The 18,695-nt window shown below is 39.3% G+C and overlaps 3 protein-coding genes across 3 annotated transcripts in view; all 3 read left to right on the plus strand.

The window, feature by feature from the left end:
- The window catches only part of LOC109462996 (murinoglobulin-2-like), a 34,738-nt gene extending 32,875 nt beyond the window's left edge, over positions 1–1,863 (plus strand). Inside the window, exon 34 of the mRNA XM_019759645.1 lies at positions 1,024–1,863. Within this exon, the coding sequence (XP_019615204.1) occupies positions 1,024–1,057 (34 nt within the window). The 3' untranslated portion in view covers positions 1,058–1,863. The remainder of the gene's footprint in view (positions 1–1,023) is intronic.
- A 1,171-nt stretch (positions 1,864–3,034) lies between these two features.
- LOC109463078 (phosphatidylinositol 3-kinase catalytic subunit type 3-like) lies at positions 3,035–13,328 on the plus strand. The gene is made up of 22 exons (XM_019759788.1): positions 3,035–3,129; positions 3,384–3,572; positions 4,257–4,400; positions 4,784–4,907; positions 5,514–5,600; positions 6,074–6,169; positions 6,811–6,882; positions 7,283–7,387; positions 7,682–7,774; positions 8,023–8,208; positions 8,465–8,598; positions 8,979–9,087; positions 9,398–9,465; positions 9,903–10,008; positions 10,179–10,295; positions 10,691–11,027; positions 11,335–11,484; positions 11,627–11,701; positions 12,079–12,247; positions 12,428–12,518; positions 12,620–12,745; positions 12,984–13,328. The coding sequence occupies exons 1-22, from the start codon at positions 3,050–3,052 to the stop codon at positions 12,996–12,998; spliced, it is 2,673 nt and encodes an 890-aa protein (XP_019615347.1). The 5' UTR covers positions 3,035–3,049; the 3' UTR covers positions 12,999–13,328.
- Positions 13,329–15,841: 2,513 nt separating this feature from the next.
- Positions 15,842–18,695, plus strand: part of LOC109463051 (protein AF-9-like) — a 13,078-nt gene continuing 10,224 nt past the window's right edge. Inside the window, exon 1 of the mRNA XM_019759756.1 lies at positions 15,842–15,974. Coding sequence (XP_019615315.1) covers positions 15,861–15,974 — 114 coding nt within the window. The 5' untranslated portion in view covers positions 15,842–15,860. The remainder of the gene's footprint in view (positions 15,975–18,695) is intronic.

The following is an 18,695-nucleotide window of genomic DNA, read 5'->3' on the forward strand; positions in this document are numbered from 1 at the left end:
GAAACATGTAAGTAGTCATCTCTTGACCAGGAAGTATTGTTTTGGGTGGCTGAGAATGTGGGTTTGTCTATCTGTCCAGATCTAGAGTAGGTGGGTGGGTGAAGAATGAGAAATGTCTTTAAATCTGGCCAGTAGCCAGCAGGGGAAAGTCTGAAATCTCTGATCTCTTGTGGTGATGTCTGTTCTGTGTGTGAATTAGTCGAAAGATGAAGCCCTGCTGTCCTCAGCACAGACACCACTTTCATGAAGAAAGTTCTTGATTGTGTTTATTTGTACCAGTGTTCCCTGATAGCGTACCAGCCGAGCGCCAAGGCTGTTCCACTTGTCTTCTCAAGAAGGAGGATTTCAGCAAGGTCTTCTGCGGCTCAACATACGGTGAGCAATCAATAATTCTGGCAAGTTAAACTGATGTAGTAAGAGAGAATATCTTTGACAAAGTAAGAGAGTCAATCAATATCAACGGCCCATTGTTAGCATTTTATCCCACTTCAATTTGCCTGGAATACATCCCTCACAAATTTTCCTTCTTGTTTTCTGCAGCCTACAGAATGAAGACCAACAGAGGGAGAGATGGACATGAGGCACGCATTGCAGAGGACCTGAAGGATGTGAACAGCACTGCACCCCACCACACCGTCTACATCGACATGGGCGCGGACTGCCAGTGTTCGGAACTTGAAGTCGGTGGGTGTCACGTAGGGGAACAACACAAAGTCGATCAGAAAATGGCTTTGTCCAGTGCACATGTTGTGTGCTGCTGCATGATAAGTTTGAACTATGATACCAGGTTTTATTTTGACACAGCTGATCATAATGCCAGATATATACATGTAGTACTGTGAATCTTAACATGAACAGGTTTTAACAAAGCTCTGTCTTTCCTCCAGATTCCCAGGTGTTGGTGATGGGTGACAGAGCACCGGTGGCTGCAGAAACCAGAAAACACCACACACTCATTCTGGATGAGTACATGACCATCATGCCTTGGGACCATTCCCATAAGGCTGTGCAGCATGCCCTGACCAAGTGCAAGCCAGGGTCAGAAGTCAACCCTTGAAAGGAACAAACAGGCCATACCTGAACCCCTGCCATTTTCTCTGTTCAAGTGCTATATGCTAAAGAGAGACTTGTATTGTCACATATGATTCAACAGTAGTTCTAAAGTTGATTTTATGTTTACATTTACACAATTGATGAAAATGCTCGGTAATGATACAGCCAGGCAGGGAAGAATTTCTTCAGAGAAATCTGATGACTGCTGCAGTAAGTTGGAAGTGATTTTTATGATGAACAGCACATCTATAACAGCATAATTTTAGGTATTGGTGCATTTTTGGACTGAAAAGCCTAGATCTGAATGTGGCCTGAATCTCTGCATATATCAGGACACGCACGTGCAGCATGATAGTGCAAAATATTGTCAATCAGGCCAAGGGATTCCAAGAGTAGGAAAAAAATGTTGTTCATATTGAAAATGGAAAATATATGCCTTTTAACATAATCTAGTATTAGTAGTAGGAAATAAGGGTTTTTATGCAAAGGTAATGTAGATGTTTCTATCACTCTTAATTGTTTTGTAATCAACGAAACATTTTGATGCAAATAAGGAAAACACGACAGAGATAGCGTGGAGTTTACCCCCTTAAATTGCCCATTTTATTGTATGCAAGAGGCAACAGTGTTGTCCTTTACATGACAGTGTGGAAGACTTTAGTCATGATACGTTTTGGGCTTTACATTATCGTTAATTGTTTATGATGAAGCTGAGCACTTGAGCAATGGAGAGATTTTGATGCAATAATTCTGTGACATTGGATGTAATTTTATATTTGATACAGCTTGGAATAAAGCATTATCCTGTTATTGTGTGTGTTTATATGTGAGCGGGAGGAAGAGAGAATCCTCAAAGTAGATGTTCTGAACACATTCAAGGCGGTTCAATCATACCTCTTTGACACATTATGCACATGCCCCATTGTATATATTATCCTACTGGATATCACCCTAATGTACATGTATACTACTTCATACCATCTCTTTTCTACCTACATGTTCATACCTAATACAGTATTCATCCTACTGAATCTGTCACCTAGCCTTTCATATTCTGGGGAATCTCCGTCACAAGGTCGGGGTGCGTACATTAAAGCCCCCCCCCCTGCAAAAATCGGGAAAACCGATGTGGGAGCTGACAGCACACCTTCACATGGAGTTTGGAATACTAACATAACATTGGCAGATATTGATTATGTAAATGAAGTCCTAATTTGTATAATTAATGGGAAATTGCTACAATTTTATAGTGGTGAACTGCTGGGAATTTATTACTCGCCATATCTGGAAGTTTAGTAGGGGTGCACAGCAATTGACATAATTTATTCAAATAAGGGACTAATTTGCATAATTTATTATTATTGGGGTGCAGTGAAATGTTCTCTCAACGGACAAACTCCCTTGGCATGCTTATCTCTCTATTTGGCCGATTTCACTCTTTCCAGTCGCCTCCCCAAGCCTGGTAGAGGCTAGTTATAGGACAGCCCCTCAATTGTAAGCAACTGATCCCAGATGGGGAGACCAGCTGTCCCCCAGTTGAATCCAAGCAGAGGTTGGTGGATGAAGATCTTATATATCTAACACCAAAGGTCCACTGCAGCAACGTAGGGACCCCCCACGAGGCCCGTTTTCGAACCTGACCTTGGCCTCTACAATGGTAGCTTGCCTACCAAAAATCATGAACATCTATTTACTGCTAACATGCGACAAACACAAAAGGTCCACTGCAGTGACGTATGAAGCCCATACTTGCACTTGACTTCCGTCTCAACGACGGTAACGTGCCTGTCAAAAATCATGAACGTCTAACCATGCCTTTAACAGTTATTCTGTTAAATCCGCAGTCACCCACACTAAGGCCAAGTGATTCCATAGACCTGTGCTTCTGACGAAGGCAATGAAGCCAACTCGGCTGCTACTCCTATCGATTGATTTTGGTACTGCAGATTACAATATGCACACCCCTCATCTTATTGGAATATTGGTAGATTCCAACATGGCCGACTATTCATCAGCAACAGATAGGATAAACTACGTTTACAGCTGTGATTTGGACGTTAATATACAGCTGAAGATGTAAGTAGTTATTTCCCAACATTCTTGAGGATGTCTAGACTATATTGTGTAGATTGCACTTATGTCACTTTTCGCTATATTCCATATTTACACTGCTATACAGCTAGGGTCAGCTGGGTTTTATTTAGGTCAACTAGTATATACTAGTCGGGGATGTCATGATAATTTGGCATAAACTGCTATTCACACAACAATGCCACACAATAAAACACCAATGACGAAACTCACTGTGTTCGTGCACTGCCTATAAACAGAGGGACGTTGGAAGGGAAGCGAGAGCGGAAAAGTTACAAAGCTTTGGTGGACGATCCCATGCTGAGATATTCTGGTCAGTACCAGGAGACCTGCTCAGACCTGTATATCACCTGCCAAGTCTTCGCCAACGGAAAACCACTCGCTCTTCCAGTTCAAACCAGCTACAAACCATTCAGTACCAGGTGGAAGTGAGTACCATCATTATCATCTTGATTTAAATTGTTTGTTTGTATATTTATAACTTGTTAGTCAAAATAAAAGCCTGAGCAGGCGTAATTAAGGGCCCTTAAAATTAATGTCTAACAGTAAGCTGCATAAGACATCGGATTGATTCACTCACACTTCTTACCAGTGCAGTGTTTTTTTTAACATTTAATAACATGGTCGAGGTGTGGCCCTCCTCAAACATGGGACCTCCAGCTTTACGTCGCCTCCAGGAGGAACGCTTTGTACTCATGTTCACCTGAGTAGAATAAGGCAATTTGTGTGCCATTCCCAAGGGCACAACATGCATTCCTACTAGGGCACCAAGAGCCTGAGTCTAGATTCTGCATTTTGAGTCTTGACCACACAAAGGACATCTGATGATGATGATGAATGGTTTGTGTCGTAAAATACATCACAGCCAGAGCAAGGCTGAATTAAGTATTTCTTACAGGCTTCACATAAAAGGTGTTGTAAAAGCCTTGATACACATCTGCAATAAAATCTTATGTGCATTAAAAATCTACTTCGTGCATATATCAGGTAAACAATGAGATAAACGATGTAAAGTAATGTATATATTATATCATATATATAATATGAAATATAACGTCCCTGGTCCACACTATTTTGCATCTAAACTTTTTATTGTTTCTCATCCAATCCAGCTGGAATGAGTGGATAACTTTGCCACTCAAGTACAGTGATCTGTCCAGGAATGCTCAGGTTACCTTCACTGTGTGGGAAATCTACGGACCAAGGAAAGCTTTAGCAGTAGGAGGCACCACTGTCACCTTGTTTGGTAAACATGGGTAAGCACCTTACTCTTTCTAGCTCCATAATCTGACACCTGAGTGATGATGTTGTACAATTGGTTTTCTAACATTGGCATTGAAAATATAGGTGTAGTCATGCAAGTTTTACTTTGTTAACTGTGTACAATTATAAGTTGGATCACTAGAGATTTCCAAAGTCTAAAAAAGATTTAGAAAGAAAAAAGAAGATAATCCCTACCTACTGACCCGGAAATACAACATTTTTTTTCGTAGTTCTTAATGTGCTTCATTAGCAGAAAGGGCTTACTGTTTCCTGTGACCTACATGGTAGAAAAGCCCAAATTTACCATGTGGACAACCAGACCTTGACCACATATACCAGCAAGTTTTCTTTCCCTTATTCTCTGGGTGTGGCGCAGGATGTTCCGACAAGGCATGCATGACCTGCGGGTGTGGCCTGACCAGGAGTCAGATGGTGGTGAGCCCAGTAAGACACCAGGCAAGATCAGCAACAATGATGACCAGATGACAAGACTAGGAAAGGTATGGGTGGTACATTTTGCATCTGCAAATACATCATTATCCTATATAATCCAACTGCTTTGGCATCACTCAGTGATGAAGATAGGCAATGTGAGTGAGTCAGCAGTGGATTAAATATCACAAAGCTTATGACATTCCCTGTCTTGTTTATAAAGATCTATAAAACATGGAATATGTTTTTTTCTAAATAAATACAAAATGTGCCTGGTGTTAGCATTGTATATCAATGATTTTTGGCTCAATCACTATAATGTCACATTAATCCACCTCACTTAATTACACATACCTCTATCAATTATATTATACATAATACATAATTACATGGTACATAATTGTATGAATAAACAATCAAAACAATTTTAGTGATACGTTGGTGAAGGTCAATCATCCAGGATAAAGATAAAGTGATAAAGCCGTTGAATCTTTTCAAACTGGATAAATTGAAATTTTAATACGTAAACATTTCAGGTACCTTCCGTACAAATGAACACATTTGTACTGATGGGTACCTGAAATGTTTACGTATTAAAATTTCAATTTATCCAGGTTGAAAAGATTCAACGGCTTTATCACTTCAATTTTAGTGATGTTCATGTTTTGTTGTAGCTAACCAAGAAGCACAGGAAAGGACACATGGTGAAAGTAGACTGGCTGGACAGGCTTACCTTCAGGGAGATAGAGATGATAAACGAGGTAAGTAAGAAGTGCTGCTTTCCTTGACTTGTACATTTCTCCTGTTCTGGGGCTATCCTGGGTATTTATAATATTTTATTTCCTCAATATCAGATGCAGCAATGTGTTGACACATTCATAAGTGTTACTCCATGGCATGTACTGTGTACATGTGCCCTTCCAAACCCACCTTCATCTATGAGCATTAAGATGTCAACCTCAACATTCAGGGTCTAAAACACCGCCTGCATTTGTTTGTAAAAAGTATTATAGTGATATTTACTTGCATCCAAGCTGCACAACTTATGGTCTGCAGCATTAGGATTGCACAATGCCAGTAGTGGCCTAAATTTGCCTGCCATTGTTCATACAATCACAGTAGCATAGTTTGATGAGACTACAGAACAAACAAAACTGGTGCTATTTTAAAACAATAAACTGGAGACTTTGAACTGACCCCCTGACATTTTGTGTATTGTTTATTTGTGTCCCAGAAAGAGAAAAGGGAGTCCAACTCCATGTACTTGATGGTGGAGTTTCCACTGGTCCATTTTGATGGTGTAGAATACTCCATTGTCTTGTTTGAAAAGGTATGTACACTACATGTATATATACACACTCTAACACACATATAACATTGGAACAATGATTCCAAATCATTCATAGGTTTTTACACTCATATGTGCTTGGACTTTAGCCTTCTGCAGTTCATTAGATGATAGATTACTGATATAATACTGTTAAAACAATACTGTAGAAGCCTTTACCTGTATGTTTGGACTTTGTTGAGGCCACACCAGTTCTCAGTTTTGCCTCTTCATTTTTTTCTGATTTGCAAAAAAAAAATTCTGGTTGATTCTGAATCAACTAAACAAAATGCTCATATTTTGCTCCCAACAGTTGAGGAAAGTCCTTTTCTTCTTAGTTGTTGCAGGTTTTCCATCTATCAATGCAGTGGTTTGATTGAAAGTTCAAAATTTGTTGTTTAAATATTAACCAGCCTTTTGTGTTCACTTCATGGCTCCAATCATTGTATTTGGGGCTATAATAGGATGCCTAGACCTGTTTTTATTTTTATTTTTTTCACCCTGTCGCTTCATATTTTTTCTGAAAAAATTCGAGAAGCAACAAATTAAATTGGTGTGGCCTTAGTGATCTATTAAATTTTTGGTTGCCCAGACCATGTTATGTAGCATGACATGTTGATGAATTTTGATCTTCTTTTGAACAGGGTGCTGATGACACATTGCAGGTCAGAACTCAAGCAGAAATAGTAACCGTCCCCGACCCAGAAATGCTGATGGTAGGTTGGTCTAAACTGAGCACAAAAAGTTTAGAAACTCTATTTCTGTTCTTCATATTGTCCCTGTAAATATCCAATTAATTGCATAATACTCTTGTGTGTGTTTATTTAAAAACTTGTTTATTTCTCTTCACAATGAAATTTTGTTTGTTGTGATTGTCCATTCATGGGTGCAGACCAGGGCTATTTTTGTGTTATATTTTTGGAAATCATGTGTATTTTTCTTTAAGATTACACCTCATTTGTTATGATCATGCTATTGTACATGTATATGGTTAGGCAATGTAAATTATTGTAATACAGTGGTCACAATGCATGCAAGCAAGTTTCTGTTTTAGCTATATATTGTTTTTGAGACAAATCATTGTACCCTCCATGCAACATGATGATATCCCTACAGGAGAACTTGGTGGAGAGTAAGCACCACAAACTGGCCCGCAGTGTGCGCAGTGGTCTGTCAGACAAGGATCTCAAGCCAAATGCTGCCACCAGAGATCAACTCAATGTAGGTGTTCAGGGTGAAAAACAGAAATTATGCATTACTTATAGAGAGAATCTAATGAATCCTAATTGCTGGAAATGTTTTGTTTAGATATTCTTGTATTTATTCAAGGGAATCATTGTATTGAATAATCTTAGCAATTAGTTAAGAACACTTGTAGGCTATGAAAGTTATGATTTAAATAGAAGCTTATGACAAAGTCAAAGTGGAAAGTGATCAGCTTTTGAAGTTTTATTCACATCAATTCTTTGTCAGGGGTTTGTCTTTTTTATACAATCTGGATGTCTTCTGTTGCAGCTGATACTGGGGTATCCACCAACCAAGGCCATGTCCTTAGAGGAACAGGACCTTGTCTGGAAGTTCAGGTTCTATCTGACCAACCAGAAAAAGGTTGGTCCCAACTCCTTGATGTACGAAACCTTATAAGAATGTATGACATACATGTAGTTTTGAGATCTCATTTGGACAACTTCATTTCAATAGAAAAATGTTCCTGTTGTAGGTGTTTTAATTTGTCAAAATCATGCCAACATGCTCCACACCATATGAAGGACAACTGAAAACTAAGTAGCATTGAGTGTGACATCTTACTTTTTGCAGCCGAGACTAAGTGAGATTTATGTTTGCCATCCTTTCAGGCCCTGACAAAGTTCTTGAAGTGTGTAAACTGGACCCTGCCACAGGAAGCAAAGCAGGCTCTGGAGCTGCTGTACAAATGGCAGCCTATTGATGTAGATGATGCCCTGGAACTGCTGTCCCCACAGTTTGGTAACCTGATGGTCAGGAGATATGCCGTCTCCAGGCTGCAGCAGGCTGAGGATGAGGTTTGTACATTCTTATCTCAAGCCTTGTGGTGTATGGAACAACAGCAAGTTTCCTTACACACCCACTCCAAAAAAGCCTGCAACTTCTTAGCAACCAAATATTTGATAGATCGCTCAACAAATTTCAAAACAAAAGCAATTCTTTTTGTGTTTTGTATATTTCGTCTTTTTTGTCCTTTTAATAAGCTAAAATCTTTCTTGTGTGTAATATGCCATATTTATACCAATATGTTATATGATTATGTACTATTGTTAGGATCTGTTGCTGTATCTTCTACAATTGGTGCAAGCCCTGAAATACGAAGACTTCAATGAGATTAAGCGAGGACTAGACACTGACAAAACCAGACATGACACAGTCTCATCCAGTGATGGCTCACATGCTGACAGGTAGGTCAAGCTACAAGCTCTAAGCTATGGAAACACTGTTCCTTTACTCAGCTTCCAACACATAGATGTACCTGTTATATAATTCCTTCAATGTTGTGTTAGAACATTTTCCATAAGTACACAGAGATGGGAATTATTGACTCAATCAATCAATCAATGGAAGCTGCTTAGTAAACCAACATGATAGAATTTGGGGTCAGGTTGACTTACAGAACAAAGTTTGATACACGCCATAAGCTAATCAAAATTTGATACAAGCCGTTTAATCCATCATCTCATACAACAGTTTGCCACTGTGTTAGAAAAAGCCAACTCTAATGATATTAGGGTTGTAGAATACATCCCTAAATGCCTCATCTGAGGATTCTTCCTCTATGCAGTATGGTCAGTGGGACAGTGAATGTGATTTCTCAAGACGGCTTCCATCCACTTCAGAGTGACATTCCATCCACAAAACCTGAAGAATCAGTTCCTGTCACACATGATGAGGTCAGTCTCTGAATGTCCTTTTGAGGTCAAACTTTCTTATAACAAGTTATATGTGTCTGACTGCTGCAGTCCTTGATTCTCACCATAGCCAATATTATGATGATAGAACTCATGAAATAATTTTCTATGTCTTAATATATATATTAATTCTTCATGGTTTTAATTTTTACCACACATAAATATCCACCTGTAGACTTAGTTGTTATATAATAGAAATCATATCCATGTGCTTATTATTGCTTTGGAAAGAACTTAGTAACTGGTTTAGAAAACAGAATTTTTATTCAGACTGTTTTTGCTATGATTTCAGTGTGATCTTGCAACATTCCTGATTCAGCGGGCCTGTAAAAATGCCATATTAGCCAACTACTTGTATTGGTGAGTGCAAATTGTATTGGTGTTGTCTTGTCTACTTGTAAATTGTAAGACACTTTTTAGGAGCTGCTCACAGCAGCACCTTTACATGTTTATTATGAAAATGCTCTGTTTTTATGAGTCCAGATAATGACAAATCCTACTTATGAAAGCAACAGAACTTCAGTCAGTATCAGGACATTTCTCCTCTAACCTTAACTCCTCCTGTTAGGGTTAGGATTGAGGTTAGGCCATGTTGATATGATTATATGGATGACATCCGTGCGCGCATGAAGTTTCATCCATTTCCCCAAAAAAGTTTTCGTCCATACTGTAAATCATACAAAACGATCAAGTATATGTCGTATGTTGCAAAAAAAAGTATTGCAAAACGATACAAAGCTTACAAAGAATGTTAAGCTACGTCTGTGACTTATCTGATGGTTGTTCTGTATTTGCAGGTACTTGTTTGTGGAATGCGAGGATCAGGACAATGTCAACAGAGACCAGAAAGTCACAGAGATGTACATCAATGTCATGAAACGATTCAGCCAGGCTCTGCTCAAGGTCCAACCTATACCCATTGTATTATACACAGATGGTGCTTTATTAAATGTGCAAAATGTACGTTTGGTACTTTCTAGATTTATACATCACCTTTCTCTTGAACCACTTTACTTGAGGTGAGTAGCAACACATCTGATAAGTAAAATGTGATTTTGTAACATTTTCTGCAGGGAGGAGGAGAGTGTAGAAAAAGACGCTCCCTGCTGGCAGCCCAGCAGACATTTGTGGACCGACTGGTCATGTTGATAAAGGTGGTGCAGAGGGAGGGGGGAAACAGGAAGAAAAAGGTATGTTGTAGATTTGGTATCCCCCTCAACAAACCGACTTAGATGTGAAATCAATATTAAAATTGTATTTCTGGCCACCCGTAGTGTAGTGAGTGAGATTGTAGTTCCTTGTAGGTTTTGCAGCCTTCTGACAAGAGACAAGGCAGTGCAAAGTGATACCTTTGAAGTAAAACTAGTATCATGTCACATTGGAAGACCAATCATTTATATATATATATATATAGTTGTCATTGATAAAATTCTTGTCAAATTTTTGGGAAAGTCCATTTACTTTCAAGTGCTGAATATTTGACTATCAGTATTTGGTTATTTGGTGATTTCAGTCCTGTTTATTTTTTGGAGAATGATCAGTGTTCAGCAAAACTCTAACTATTTTTTACAACATTGATTTGTAGGTAGAAAAACTTCAGGCTCTTTTAGCTGACCCTGAGGTGAACAAGATCAACTTTACGACATTTGACCCCATTCCCATGCCTCTGGACCCTGAAGTTCAAATCAAGGGCATCGTGGTGGAAAAGGCAACACTGTTCAAGAGTGCCCTTATGCCAAGCAAGTTGACCTTCGTCACCACCCAGAGCAAGGAGTACGTAGCCATGTTCAAGTACGGAGATGACCTACGGCAGGACCAGCTAATCCTGCAGATCATCACCCTGATGGATAAGCTGTTGAGAAAGGAGAACCTGGATCTAAAACTCAGTCCATACAAGACCTTGGCAACAGCTAGCAAACATGGTCAGTTCTACATGTATGGACTAGAGTGTTGTTACAACAAGTCAATGATTTGGTAGTTGATCAGTGCAGTGTTATCATATACTTGTGTTTCGTATTTCACTTCTTGATTATGCAGAATGGGTTCAATACTGCTGAGTTCGAATTTTTTTTAGATGTCACTCAAATGTAGAGTTTTCTTCTGATAAGAGTTGTCATTTTGCTATATAGATGTGATGCTGAGCAACCTTGTGCTTTTGTCATTATGCCATGTGATCTTCCACAAAGATTCTGTGTAAATGTTGTTGCTACCACCTTCTCTGTTCTGCAGGTTTTGTGCAGCTTGTGGATGCCATACCTGTGGCAGAGATTCTTGCGAGTGAAGGCACCATTTTGAACTACCTTCGCAAACACAGTCCAAGTGAAAAAGGCCCTTATGGGATAAGTCAGGAGGTCATGGACACATATGTCAAGAGCTGTGGTAAAGTATATTTCCCAGTGTGGCAATTTGTGTAGTGAAGTGATAGCCATAATTGGGCACAAGTATTTTGTTCGCAAAAGTTTTTTTTGTAAATTTCTTTTTATTGAAACATAACAGTTATCCCCTCCTTGTTATTGTGCAGCTGGCTACTGTGTGATCACCTATCTACTGGGTGTAGGAGACAGACATCTGGACAACCTGCTTCTGTCCAAGAGTGGTAAGACTGTATATGTGTATCAAAACAAATGTACTGTTTCTGGCATGTCCACACTTTCATAACATATTTTGCATCAATAAAAAAAGCCATGTGTGCCAGCATTTTTTTTCTTATTTTTTTAAATCTATGTCAGCTCTCACTCAGCATTAGCAGCAGAACTGCCTAGACAGAACGCTGTCAGAGTTTTGCGCTGAGGAAAGAATTAACTTCACGTTTGAATCTTTGTCTGTCCCTGATCTTAGCGATCTCCCTTGGAAGACTGTTCCAAAGTTGATGCATTGATGAATAAGACAATGCAATGCATATATGATTTCATGTAAACTACATGTATGTAAGTGGAAGGATGGTATGTACTGATGGTTATTGTTTTTGGGTAGGAAAACTTCTCCATGTGGACTTTGGCTACATCCTGGGACGAGACCCCAAACCTTTGCCTCCTCCCATGAAGCTGTGTAAGGAGATGGTGGAAGCCATGGGTGGACAGAGCAGTGACCAGTATCAGGAGTTTAGGAGGCTGTGTTACACGGCTTTCCTTCATCTCAGAAGGTGGGGATGTACAGGGTATTCATGCATGTTATTCAATGATTTACTTTGATTTTTAATCAGGATGAACAAGCGTGCCAAGTATGGTTAGCAATTTGTATAGTGCAGCTAGCAGTGAATAACATTTTGTGTATTATGATGATAAGGATGTCAAAGGATGACAGACAGTTTGTTCCCCAATAGATCTGCCAACCTGATCCTGAACTTATTCTCTCTCATGGTGGATGCTAATGTGCCTGACATTGCCCTGGAGCCGGACAAGACAGTAAAAAAAGTAAGGACTTCCTTTCCACTTCATCATGTTCCTTGTGGATGTCTTTGTGTTCTAACTTGAAGGCGATGACTCTATCTTCACCCTTGCTGTGTTGCCTTTAGGTACAGGACAAGTTCAGGCTGGACCTGAATGATGAGGAAGCAGTCCACTACATGCAGACCCTGATAGATGAGAGTGTTGGAGCCCTGTTTGCTGTGGTGGTAGAACAGTTTCACAAGTTTGCACAGGTATGTTAGTACGAATTAAGCGTATGTTAGTAAGAATTTAGGAACCTGAAGCAATTTTTTAAGCAATCAATCATTCATAACACTTATTTCATAATGATACTGGTAGCAGTGATTTATGCTTTTTAATTGTAAATACATTATGTAATAGATCATGTTTGGTAAATGGCTACAATAATATATGATATATCTCAATATTGCCAGATGGGAAGACTGATAATGTTTGTGTTCTTTCTTACAGTACTGGAGAAAGTGACGACTCGTCATGAATGCTGTGTCCCAATGTCTTGATTGTTGAAGATTTACATATTTGCAAATGTTATTACTGCAGAATACTGTATCGATGATATGTAATTATTATTATGAATATAGAATTGTCTGTGCCATCATGATCCTTAAAAATGATATGCTACAAAGGCCAGATGTATCATATATGTACAGTGTTTACTCTTTTTGCTGGACAATGTCCAAAGATTAAGTGAAACATTGAAAGTTTCCAGTACCCTGCCTGCTGATCCTGGTATTGTTGTAAAATCTTACTTTCCTCTTTATTGTTGCTGTATAACGTGCATACACACAAAACTTAGTAGAGTCAATTCCGCGTCACCGTGTGGGTTGTTATTGTCATTATTTAGAAATGTTTTGAATTCTTTGTAATTGTTTGTCTAAGAAATTTTATAATTTGGAAATATTTTGAATACCTTTTCAACATTCTAAATAATTCCCTAGTTTTTGTTAAATGTTTGAAATATTCCTGATGTGGAATATGACATTTCCAATAGTTTCTAAATATTTCTAACAGCACTCTACCATTTTTTACCATTATTTACAATTATTTCTAACATTTTGTAAATAGGTCAGTGGGATGGGAAGGAAGTAATTCACACATCCCTGTGAAGTACAGGGTAGACTGTCTGGGCGTCAGGCATTGATGCCTTACAACAAAAGAGCCACCAGTGTCCAGCAGTGAAATCTAAAAATATACAGAACAAGACAGAAGAGTTGGATTAGCACCTACTTTTATGGGGCAATAACCCACATCTACCATTTGGTCATTTGTTTAAAATAGTTCTAAATATTTCGAATAGTGAAAGAAACACATGGGTAGTTCAAATTTATTCTAAATAAAGAGATCTTTGTACAGCCACTTTCAAAATGTTTCATAATTATCTAAATGAATTCAAATATATTCAAATTTTCATTTTCAAATTTTTGAAAAAACTTAGAACTTTTGTTACCGGGGTATTCTTTTCTTCTACATAATTCAAAAGTATTGCAAACATGGAGAAAAAACCCACCCGGTGACGCGGAATGGACTCTATAACATGCAACTTTATAACAACAGCAGTATTGGCCTTTTTTTTTAGTCATAAACTGCTGATGAATTTGCACTATGTGGTACTTGTTTTTGTACTGTAAGAAGGGAAGACTTTGTACTTGGTTATGTACATTGTACATTCTAGTCAGTAATATCTATGTGACTGTAATGTCCCTTTTCCTCAAGTCAATATACAAAGGAGTAGATAGTTGAACAGCTTTGAATCGAGGAACAAGAAATGTAGCAGTACTGGCAACCTTCTTCTTCATTAATACATTTGTATGTGCTAAAAAGCCAGAGGGCTGCAAGCACCATTCGTAAGTTTTATAATACAAGACTGTAAAGTTTGATTCAAAGGTCACAACATTGGAGCATGTCACACAATATGATGTCACACGACAGCAACAATGTTGCTTCCCATTCCAAAACCATTATTTATTCCTCCTTTGCTGATTTATTTGGAGAGACAGCATGTTTACTTTTCACTATAACCTTCTTGCTGAAATGTGAAGTCATATTCCTGGTCAAATCTGAGACTGAAAGAAAGGCATTGAGATGTACATGTATGGCTGAGTTCACATGCGCTCAGCTACTACAAACTGTGGACAAGGACGCCGTGCAAATAAACTGTTTTCATTGGCAGAATACAGAGTACTCAGTTTTATTAACTTAGTTTACAAATTAGTCATGATGATGTGTTCTACACATATCCTGTACCATGTAAGGAATAAATTCAAAAGGTAGTACATGTATGTGTGGTACAATGTAAAAATGTCCAAAGGTATTAAACATCCTTGATTACCCCAGCACTATGCGTATTATTAATCCTTAAGACTTAAGTTAAACCTCCTTGGCTTTACATGTAGAAAATTTTCATGCCTCCAAAAGTGTTGGGTAACTGTGGGAAAGAAGCATTGGAGCATCTGAACATGATTACCAAAAGCATGATGCGAGGCTAGCCATGCCTAATTTAATGACGTCAAAGATGCAAATTAAGGATTGTTAGCTGCCTAGTCCCAGAAATACAGTCCCATCCCCTTTTTGTTGGAGCTTGGCTGATTTTGCCTTGTAAGGTCTTGTAAAACTCAAATTATTGTGAGATAATGGTCTAAATTTCATATGAAAGGCAGTGTGTTGTAAGCTGTCATCACTAACAGGTAACGTTATAGTTTTTTAAAAAAACTATACCTGTTAGTGTTGACAGCTTTTGAGATGTGTAAAAAGGCAACAGATCATGCAAGCCTGAGTTGACAGCTGAACATGCAGTTTGTATGACTCTTCTCTTCATCACTTCCCCCTCAGTTGTGTTTTGTGGACTGACATTCACGCCAACACCCGATGTCCCTTTCCTTGGTACTGATTGACATTCACACCAAACAAATTTACAGAAGTCAGCTTCGTGGGTATCGTGGTTTATCAGAATGGTAAATACTTGGAAATAAATCGCGTAGCTCGAACGCCAGGCAAAAGCCACAACGCGAAGGGTCCGGACAGTGTTCGCAGTCTATAGCGTTACGTAACTTATATCAAAATTGTCATGACTGCCGGTGAGTCTAGGGTGGTGTATAATTTCGGGATGCGCGTCAATCTACGTTGTCGGCCTTAACAAGTTAATTCCTGAATTTACCGTTAAGCGTTGCCGGTTACGCGTTCCACACAAAAAGACGCACAGCTCAGCACAGGCACACATTTGGTTGGGGAGCTGAGTAGTCCCAGTCGTCATGCCTGCCCTGACCCCCACGTGCAGGATTGCCGGGAGACTCGGTGATGACGTCTGTGTGTGGTCAGGTCCCGCGGTGCATGCTGGGACGGGCCAGATTTGAACAATGTCCGCCATCTTCGTGTGGTGAAGTGCAAAGGCGCAGCTCAGCGAGGTGCTGTGCGTGCGGCTACAGTAGCCTCATGGCTTCAACGGTAAGCCACACAACATCCTTGTGTCTGTCTAGCAAACCCTTTTTATACCGCACTGTGTATGTTTTCTGTGGTGAAGTGTCAAGCCTTCACGACGGGAGAGTAGTCACTCAGATGTGAATGGCATCCACCGCACGCCGGTTGTTACAGTCTGTTTTTCAACACGGCCACCAGATTTTAATATCGAGATATCTGCCAATTCCTCAGAATCTTCCCACTCCCCCAGAATCCAGGCAACGTGTTCAGCCCAGCATTTAGCCAGTTTTCTTTGTCCGAATCGTGCAAAGGCTCTGTGTTGTTCGCGCTTCTCAAACGTTCCAGTTGACGTGACAAGAGTCACAGGCTTTTGACGCCTGTTAGGTGAATCTAACGCTATCCTAAGGCATGCCCCTACATGTACCAATGATCTGCCTTTCTTGATCATCTCAAGTTTGCAGGATTGTTCTTTTCCAGTCACCTCTCTTGCCCCCTCTGCCCTTCAGTCCACACCCTGCGAACATTGACGCGCTAGACGACCACACACATGGATGTCTAATGTTGTCCAGACAGACCATCTCGTGTTGCACACATAACGTTAATTTGACTGTTGTCCGACATGGAGGAAAGGGTAACACGTTTCGTACCACGGACGGTTTATTTTGTTGTCATCTCTACTTAAGAGATTACCTGTAAAATGTATTTCCGTATATGATACTAATTGATGTGGTCTAATGTTTATTGATAAAAAGCATGAAGCTTCAACCCAGATTTTGAACTCTCAGTGTCAAGGACGATTAGAACAAAATATCCATCCCTTCCCTTGTAGTGCTCTGAGATGCTCCCCTGCACGCTTAACCCCAATTTAGGGGTGTTGTGCAGTACCTAAACAAGACAAGAACAAGACCAGATGGCAAGGTGGTCTAGGTGGCAAGGTAGACTTGTTAGGGTTGTTGACTAATACTAAAGGTTCTGGGTGTGAATCCCAATGTTGTACCATTGGGAAAAACACCTATTTCCTCACTCAAGTACCTAGTAACCTAGCTTGGAGCAAGGGGATTCATGACGTCCTTGCTTGGAGTAGAGACATCCTCTAATATGGGATATAAAACTATGGGTCCCATCACACTCCCATGTGGCTCTCAAGCACATTATCTCACGGTACATTTAAAAAAAGTAGTGGTCCATACCAGTATGATTGAATGACACCTTACAGTCTAGTTTTACACAGCTTGTTTTACTGTACAATTACTACAAAGCTGGTGAGGTATGTCTAAAGACAGTTTATTGGTTATCTGAAACAAACAAAACTGAGGGGTAAAGGACCAAAACCACCATAACTGAAAATTCAGTTAATTTTCTCTGTACAGTGTACCAGCTACCTTTGCCATGAACATCAAGAGCTATAATATCACTTCACACCATTCTTGTTCCTTTTGTCTGTAGTCTAGAAACCAAACAAAAGGATAAGTAGTTAAGTACTAGAGTACAATAAGAATACAATTACAATAAACATATGTTTTCATGTACTGCAGCTGAGAAAAACAACCATTCATAATGTCATTGTCATCATCCTTTACCTTTAATGAGGTATGGTGAGCTTACTTCAGTGGTGACCATGGCCAAATCACCTGCACTATCCTAGGAGGTATTAAAACTTAGGCTAGTAAAGTAAAAGGCTCAGTTGCAGACAAAATCAAAATGGTAATATCTGGTGGTACATGATGCTCCTCTAATCCCTTTGCCTATTTGAATAGGACACTGTCCAAGAGAGGCATAATGAGAATAGTGAGCGATAGAAAAGCCCCTACTGTGTCAACTGTCAAGGCATGGAAAATTCACAATAATCTCTGAAATTGAAAAGATGTGAATTGATCTTTGAAAAGAAATGCCAGATATCTTTCAAAAGACTTGGTCAAGTTTAAGATGTTGGTCTGAGTTTAGAATCTAATCTCACATTTAGAGTCATCTCAAATTTAATCCTTACTCAGTTGTATTCTTAAAGTTTAAACCTTTTACTAAGCTCTAGAAGAGCCTGAAGTCTCATTTGGAAGGGATATTGTTAGCTAGCATACTAGTATGTACACATGAATTTGTATCTACTAGGACTATTATTTGATGATTTAATTGGGTTCATAATATATAAGACACAACAAGAAGTAAGTGACACACATGGATATCAGTTGCTAAATACATTTTTTTCAGATAACACGGACTGTTCTCCATAACAGTGATGCCAAAATGACTCAAATTTCCATGGTTATCTAGGGTACCTTGTAACAAGGTTATGGTACTGTTGACTGCACACCCTATACTAGAGTTTTGTCCAGGATATAGTAGGTTGCCATGAGAATGTATAGGAGGAATGTCAGCAGCTACTTCATAGTACATGCTAATGATATTTTATGGTCATGCATTATGGAAAGGCATTTTTCCTTGGCCAGGGAGTAAATTGTTCAGGTTCTGTCTGGATCAGGTTGTACAAACAACAAACTTGTCTGCTCAACGCAGATTTAAATGTTGATTTACCACATTTGTACCGGTATCATATGCATACAGGTGCAAGTAAAAGATGTGTTACAGTTGTTGAAAGCCCCTGTCACACATAGCCAACCAGACCTTGCATATGGTTGGGAGTTAGTTGTGACTTGTGAGTAAAGTCATCTGTGGTTGGTTGTTGGTCAGGGAGGCTGCCTACTAGTCTTTAAATGTCTTTGACAAATCAAACTGGAGTCGTACGATCAGAGG

This window comes from Branchiostoma belcheri, unplaced genomic scaffold, assembly GCF_001625305.1.
Source record: "Branchiostoma belcheri isolate BF01 breed outbred unplaced genomic scaffold, Haploidv18h27 scaffold121, whole genome shotgun sequence".
NCBI lineage: Eukaryota > Metazoa > Chordata > Leptocardii > Amphioxiformes > Branchiostomatidae > Branchiostoma > Branchiostoma belcheri.